We start from the raw sequence: 8,006 nt of genomic DNA, 5'->3' as shown, positions 1-8,006 counted from the left end.
GCTGCGTCAACAGTCATGAAAAAAAGATTTCATCAAATTATTTCTACTCTCTCTTCCAAGCCTCTCTAATGGAACTAATTTTCTCTGTTTTTGTGATAAAAACACAATCTTTTTTGCTGGATTTTACTGAAAATCAAAGGAACCAAGTTTGTCTCTCTTATTAAAGAACGATTTTTCTTTTTTTTCTTTTTTTTAAAGTTAAGCTAAGGTTTGGCTGGCCATCACCTGTTGTATTACTTAAGAAATTCTTACATAAACTCTCCCTTGTGCATCCTCTTCAACAATGTTGTTGAGGGTCTTTTCAATGGGTGGTATAAAGGAAGCAAAATTTACATAAAAGGCCTGACTAATAGAAGCAAAAAAGTCTGCTGCCCGGTTAGTTTCTCTGACTGCATGTCGAAAGGAAATGAACTCAAAAGGAGGGCACAAAAGTTGGATAGCCATGACTATGTCCAGGCAGTACCAAGGAGGCTTTTCCTTCTTATTAATCACGTTAACTGCTCTTAATGAGTCTGAATCAACTTCTACTTTCAACAGTCCCTCATTTAGACATCTTTTTAACCCGACTTCAATTGCCAAAAGTTCTTGGAAAAGCATCGATAGCATTCCTCCACTTCCTGTGTACGTTGCAACAACCCGACCAAATATGTCTCTGATCGTTCCACCATGCCCTGTACCACGACTGCTCAAGCTACCATCAGCATTACGTTTAACTCGATTCTCTAAGGGAGGGTCCCAAGAACATCTGTTAAGACCTTTGGGTTGGAATTGCATGTTAAGCCCAAGTCTGTCATTCACGTCTCTTGACACAAGCGCATCTTTTAGAGTAGGCTTCAGAACAACAAGATAATTTTTGAGGTCCCTTACCAGTTTGTTAAAGAGGACTGAAGCTGTCTTGGAAGAACCTTGAAACCTCCGACCATTTCTCTCTTTCCATATCGCATCTACCTTGGAAGCACGATTTTTCTTGCTTTAGGGTGCAATTTAATTTTGTCAAATTTCAATTTTTAATTTATGCTATAATTGGTTTCAATTAATATATTACTGTTTATTGTGTATGTATATTTTATTTTTGTAAAACACAACCCTTCATGCGATTAAAATTTGCAAAGTTAATTTAATTGAATTAATTGGGTATTATTTCGTTGTGGTTTGCTAGTTACACTCATTTATGAAGATGATATTTTACTGAGAATTTTATAATAAGATGTCAGTTTTGTTTTAAATTTGTCGATGAGAATGTTACACAGGTTTATAAGTTTGTTTTTTGCTTATGTCTATAACAGTTGAGAATTGTATGGGTGGCTATAATCCCATAATAGTTGCATGTTTGCCTATGGACAGTTACTTTCCATCAAACCTTTCAATTATTACTTTTTGTCTGAGACACCACTAGCAACAGTTCTGTGTTCTCTTGATTAACCAATGTGTTCTCTTGGTTTGCTAAGATTTAAAGTTTGAAGTTGTATGCTTGCAGGAGAAGTCCATTGTTAACACATTACAGTTTAACATTTTTGTTCCAACCCCATATGTGCTCATGAGGAGGTTTTTAAAAGAGTCTCAATCTGACAAGAAGGTCAATACATATATTTTTGACTTGTTGTTCTAGCTAGATTTTGTGATCCTCAAACCGTTTTAGTCACCCAATGTAAAGTGATTGCTTTTGAAAGCTGGAAGTGTGGAATGCAATATGACAATGAAGAACTCCATTCACCAAAACTCCTGGGGAATACCACTGCAGAAGGTATGAAGTAGACTTCCCTTTATTTCTCCAGTCGTTATCGTTCCCAAGCGTGTACACTAGCTTGTCCCCTACAATGCAAGTGAATTATATTCCCTTAATATGCATATAGATGATAGATTGGTGAATTTCAATTGGTATCTTTTTGTTTGTTGAAAATTTGTCAGATTTCTATTTCTCATGACATTTATAAGCAATTAATGATTTTCATATATTTGTTGTGTGGGTTTTGATAAATTGGGTGTACTTCCCCTTCTTGTGAATTGAAAAATTGTTTCAGGAATTGTTCTATTTGCTTTTCAATGTTAGTAGCTAAGTTGAAGTATCACAGATAAAAAATTTAACCTTAAACTAAATTTTGACACTCACTGGCTATTCACTTACGTTAGACCTCCTCATTGCTATTTCTTTAGAGAAATTGTAGAATTTTCAATATTTCTTCAAAATGGTCAGTATGCTTGTTGATAGCTTTACTCTGTTTCTGCAAATCCTTTTGAGTACTCTTGTCTTTGATACTTACTTTTATTTACTCTCATTACATATTTGAGTGTTATGTTCTTTTAGGGGCTTATCAAGTCCAGGGGTTTCTCTATTCACACTTACATTAAATGGGTTAAATTTTTTGGGCCGATTATAATTTTTCAGTTTGAAATTCATGGTGGGTTTCTTCTAATTGAGATTTGATGCTTCAATTTTGATGTGTTGTATGTGATTGTAGGTTCTTATAGGAATTGATAAGAGAACTTGAGAGAAGATTTGTAACGAAACGTTTTTACAACTTGAGGACTCTGTAGATATCCAAATGAGGTTCTTCTTGTGTGAATGCATGAACATATTCCTATGTATCCTTTAGCATGGTTTCTTTGCTAACAACTTTCTTTTTTAATCATCAACTGATTTGTATCCAGTTCCTTTGGCCTACTGTCTTTCTTAACATCTTTAATAGGATAATACCGATGATCTGAAAGAGTCACCCATACCCAATATGGAATCTTCACATGTTATGGATGAGATTGATGCAAAACACAGGTTATTTGAATCTCAGAAGATCCAGAAGAACATAGCGGGGAAGAAAATCAACACATTAGCAAAGGTGATATACTCATATCTTGCTTTGTTATCTTGTAAAGACCCATGTATATTCAAGTCTTATCCCTTTGTGGCGTGTATGTTACCATTATGTTATTTCTTCTGGGAAATTTCATTCCATTTAATTGGGTTTCTTTTATTAAATTGTTAAATTCAACCCATTTTTTAGGTGTAGTGGAGGACATCTATGTTTGTTGTTTGGAAGTAGCTTTATAGGTGATGGAGGGTGGAGTGACATTCATGATGAAAGTCATTCCTGGCAGTAACACTTTGTATCTTGTGTTTATTGTTGTTGCAGTAAGTTGGGACTATGATAATGATCGTTTAAGCATAGGGATTGGAAATAAATATTTTTAAGTACACATCCAAGTATGTTAGAGGCCTTAAAATTTTGATTCATTTATGTCAGGTAAGGGATTTTGGTACTAACTTTGCATCAGGAGGTACTAACTAACTAGTATATTACTATGGTGGCCATGGATTTTTTTGCTGGACAGAGTATATCAATTCCTAGATGGTAGTAATTTTGTCCATAAGGGTAGTGCCCTGCCATAATGGATTTTACTTCTAATTACTTTTTTATGGTCAAATCGATAATATTCTTTTTTGCAAATGTTTGTCATATTTGTCTACAGATGTGTGTTTGTAGATAGTTAATGAGTATTGTTTTTCTCCTCCGTAGATGAACTTCTTTTAATGGCAAATCAAGTCTCAGTTTAGATGGATATATATGGGATATGGCGTAGATGGATACATGCATGGGGATGTTCGCTAGATTTCTTTTGTTATTTTCACCATGTATAACGACTTGACTTTTTTTTTCCAAGTATTTGGATTGATCTATGGAAGATGTGGATTATTGATGTATTTGTTTTTATTGAAGTTTGTATTAATGGGAAACTTGCTTGGTTATTATATACTATTCTTGTTTTGCGTCTCTTGTTTATTTAAGTTTATTATTAATTATTGTACATTAATGCTAGTGGAAAATACAAAACAAATAGGGAAGCTTTGTGGAAACAGGAGAACAACAAATATCCAAAATATCCAAAAGTGTCCACTTTTGGTGACATTTTTATCGTCGTTAAATATCACAAAACGCAATTATAGATGATGATTAGAGCGTTGCTTTAGTGACACTAAAAACGTTGCTAACAACATAATTTTTTTTAAAAAAAATTTGGACTTGTAGTGACGATTATAACGTCGCTAATAATGCTTAAGTTTTCAAAAAAAATGAACATTTACTGACGATAGATACGCTGCTACTAAGGTCTTAATGGCGGCGATGTTGGAAATGTCACAAAAAGTACATCTTTTGCGACGTTATTGTATCTAGAACACGAAAATTAGTTGGCGACGAAATGGAAGCAATAGCGACAATTTGCATCGTCGGTGAAGGTCTCATATTTGGCGACATTGTAAAATCATCGCTTTGTATCTTTGCCGACTATATCATTACCTACGATGGCGGGACACTCCAAAAAACATCGCAAAATATAATTAGTGACGTTTTTTCAATATTCAGCGACACTTTTTTTTGTCGCCAAAGACCCCGTTTCTTGTAGTGCTTCTAGCTAGCTCAACTAGGAATAGGATGGTGTGTTAGTAAGTGCATATTGTGATCAATCAACCCCGATTTCCTTGGACGTCATTCGAGTATGTGAGGAATATAAGTGCCCTCTGCACCTGAGAAAACAAAACTTGAGTGAATCTATCAAAAAGTTGTGATTGCAACACACCCCTGTGAGGACCCAATTTAAGGACACTCTCCAAAAGTTTCGGAAACGACTCTGCTTTTGCATATCACCGCTCATGTTTGGCACATTTATCTTTAGATGATTAAACTACTGTATATATATTATTCTGAGTTCAAAAGAGCTTTTCTTTATTCCACTGCTAATGAGATGTATAAACCTCTGAGAATAAATAAGGAAACGAGACCCTTTGTACTAAATAAAGGAAGTTTGTGAGTACCTTCTCTAGAAAACTCTCACGAGGCTTACGCTCGTCTACTAGGGAAGTCCTAGTGGTTTCAAGCCTTGTTGCATATGATCAATGCAATCGCACTCCGCAAAACGAGACTAGTATAATAAATCAAATATTTGTGATATTAGTTTTTTCTCTCTTATCTTTTGCTTGAGGATAAGCAAAATGCTATTTGGGGGTAGTTGATCAGTCCCCAAATGTGCGTTTTATTACATTTACAATGCTTCGAATATGTCCTTCTTATGCTTAATCAACAGACAACTTATAGCTTTTGCTACCGTTTGCAGGATACAAGCCATTTAGGACGTATATTCCTAATACGTGCATTTTAGCACAAAAATGATGGTTATTTAAGCCGCTTGGGAAGATTCCAGCTTAGGAGCAAAAGTGCCAGAAATTCAAAGTCAAAAGTCAAGTCAACTGTCAAAGTCAAAGACTCAAGGACTCAAGGCTAAAAGTTACTGACTCAAGGACCTAAAGCCAAAATCAATACTTCTATTGTGTGGGCTTATGTTAAAAGCCTACAAGATTATTTTTAGAAGGAAGGGCATAAACGAAAATGGTGTCCTATATAAACCAAAGAGATGTAGAGAATTAGTTATCCAATGTTTTAGGGTCCAAACCAATTGGTTTGTTAGGAGTAGTGTAACCTAAATTTACATTAGGTCATTTAATTAAAAGTCTTTTATTTACTTTGTTTCCATTTTCCATTGTTGTCTTCATGTTTTCATTTCAAGTTTTAATCAAGTTCTTCATGTCATTCAAGTTCTTTATGATTAGCAAAGTTCAATCAAGCCTTCTTTCACGACAAGTATTTTCATCAAAAGTCATCATTTGCTTCTCGCCTTCAAGTTCTTCATTTCAAGTTTTATCAAGTTCCATTCTGTACAAGTTCTTTTCCTTCTAGTTGCTACTAGTTTCTACAAAGTATCCCATGTTTTAATCCTTGTTTTCATTTTCATGTTTTAAACCCCATCCATTTAACTAGTGTTTTCCACCATTAGAAAGGAGAGAAGAGTTTAGAGAGAGTAGTTTAAATCCATCAAACCCATTCCTCCCACCATAAGAGTTTAAGATGAACAACAAACCCAACTCCTACTTTCTCAACTTGTCACTATGTCGATTTGAAGAAAGCCTAAATTCTCGCCTAGGGTTCGGATGGTGATCAAGTAAGTAGGCGCGTGATTTTCTCTATTCGGAAAAACTACCCCTCTGTGTCATTACTCATATATCACACATATCAAGGCTTTTGTTAGATTCTCACAGGATTGGTAATTTAAGTAGTCTAACTATGGGTTCCAAAAACTTACTTCTATGTACAATCAATGACACTCAGTGTATGAATGCTCATGAAAAGATGTTAAAACTATTACGTACGTATCCTACCTATATTAATATCCGTTTCTCCCAAGATGCTCATAGTGAGCCACATCAGCAAAGTTTTTAAAATAGTCCCTATTTGAAAAATAATTACTTGCCTTCTTACCAAACTAACCCTGAATTTAGCCTGCTCTCTAATTTAATATAAATTAAAATTGTCCTTTCATGTGTTATGCTAAAACAAAAAACAAAGCTACGCATTATTTCATTATTTCAAATGTACGCATGGGATAAAAAAAACAAATTCTAAAAAACAATGGATTAGTTAATTGATATGTATTAGTTATTGGATATGGATATGGATATGTATTAGTTAATAGATATGGATATGGATTACTTATTGGATATGGATATGTTAAACTTCCAAGTGCTTCCCTTAAATATAGGCCCAAACATGATGGGTCTAAGAATAACAGGCCCGACCACAGGTTGGGCTGCATGGCTAGTTATCTTAAGTTTCTTAAGAATAAATCCTAATTCGAATGCTAATGTGAGATTTCTATACAATTTTCATCACAGAAAAAGGAAACAAGACTCTGTCATAAAGTACATTTATTTAGAAAGAAAATAAAAACTATATAAGTGTGATAATTTTTTCTAATCTAGAAACACAAATATTTTGTTGATGATCAAAGAACAATAAGAAGTATTGGATCAAGAAGAATAAGAGATCTAGAAGATGATAAGTTGAACCACGTTCTTTAATGGCTGCCTACATATCCTGTGAATAAGAATCCAACTCAAAGCGTAGTTCAACTATTCTATTTATAAGAATAGATGAGGTTTCCCAATTAGTGTTTAACTAGGAGATTGTCTCTTGTTAAGTATCATCTTAATGAATAGATGAGGTTTCCCAATTAGTGTTTAACTAGGAGACCGTCCCTTATTAAGTCTCATCTTGACTCTTCTAGAAGCCCCATGTTTCCCAAGTCAAATAGGTCTTCTTTATTGACTTAAACAATATAAAAACATGTTTAGGTTCGGAGTAGTAGTTAGAGCTCTGAGCCTAGTAGTTTAGCTCCGGATTTGGAGTTCATAGTTAGGAGTTGGTTATACGAACCTACTACTCCAACTAGTTCCAAAGCCTACGAACCTGCTCCGAACCTAGTAGTTGAGTTCCGGATTTGGAGTTCATAGTTAGGAGTTGGTTATACGAACCTACTACTCCAACTAGTTCCAAAGCCCACGAACCTGCTCCGAACCTAGTAGTTGAGTTCCAGATTTGGAGTTCATAGTCAGGAATTGGTTCTCCGAGCCTACTATTCCGACTAACCAGTTCCGAACCTTCAGTTCTGCGAGCCTACTCCAATCGATTTCGAACCTCCTCTTCTTATTTCACTCCCGAACCTAGGAGGTGAGTTAGTCAGGACCTGGACTTAAAGTGTGTTCTAGTACGTACTTCCTACCCACACTAAGACCATACCCAAGCGTTTAGAAGATGTTGTCACGTGTCACATATTTATTTGCTAAAATATGTACACACAGATGCCCCTCTTTTTTCTTCATGGGTTGTAATTTAAACCCTTAAGGAAAAAGGGTAAAAAGGTAGACGCTCATCACGTCGCGCAATCATATAAAAAGCAGTGAGCAATATACCTTTATCTGCTCCTTGAAATTTATATACAAAATTGCCATTATTGCAGCTCAAGGAACAAGTCCGAACATACGATGACCACGACTCGGACTGGTTTTATAATAACCCGGACATGAACATATAAGGACTTTTCTAAATCATCATGACCCGGACTTGGATAGATAAACTCCATCTATATAGCACGCATATATAGATCATTTATGTCAAGCATAA

The 8,006-nt window shown here is 35.0% G+C and overlaps 1 protein-coding gene and 1 long non-coding RNA gene across 2 annotated transcripts; one reads left to right on the top strand and one right to left on the bottom strand.

Annotated features, from left to right (window-relative positions):
* Nucleotides 1-237: 237 nt before the first annotated feature.
* Nucleotides 238-774, bottom strand: LOC147493713 (uncharacterized). Its single transcript, XM_086567920.1, has one exon. The coding sequence runs from the start codon at nt 772-774 to the stop codon at nt 238-240; it is 537 nt and encodes a 178-aa protein (XP_086424046.1).
* A 185-nt stretch (nt 775-959) lies between these two features.
* LOC147493712 (uncharacterized) lies at nt 960-3,707 on the top strand. Its single transcript, XR_015198825.1, has 2 exons — nt 960-1,744; nt 3,513-3,707. It is a non-coding gene; the product is annotated as an uncharacterized LOC147493712 (long non-coding RNA).
* Nucleotides 3,708-8,006: the final 4,299 nt, after the last annotated feature.

The sequence above is a fragment of the Coptis chinensis genome, chromosome 6 (genome assembly GCF_015680905.1).
Source record: "Coptis chinensis isolate HL-2020 chromosome 6, ASM1568090v1, whole genome shotgun sequence".
Classification (NCBI taxonomy): domain Eukaryota; kingdom Viridiplantae; phylum Streptophyta; class Magnoliopsida; order Ranunculales; family Ranunculaceae; genus Coptis; species Coptis chinensis.
This window is presented reverse-complemented; position numbering and strand designations above follow the sequence as displayed.

Excerpts from the sequence above, each read along its gene's own strand:
- LOC147493713 (XM_086567920.1), bottom strand. The coding sequence starts at position 774 with ATGCAATTCCAACCCAAAGGTCTTAACAGATGTTCTTGGGACCCTCCC.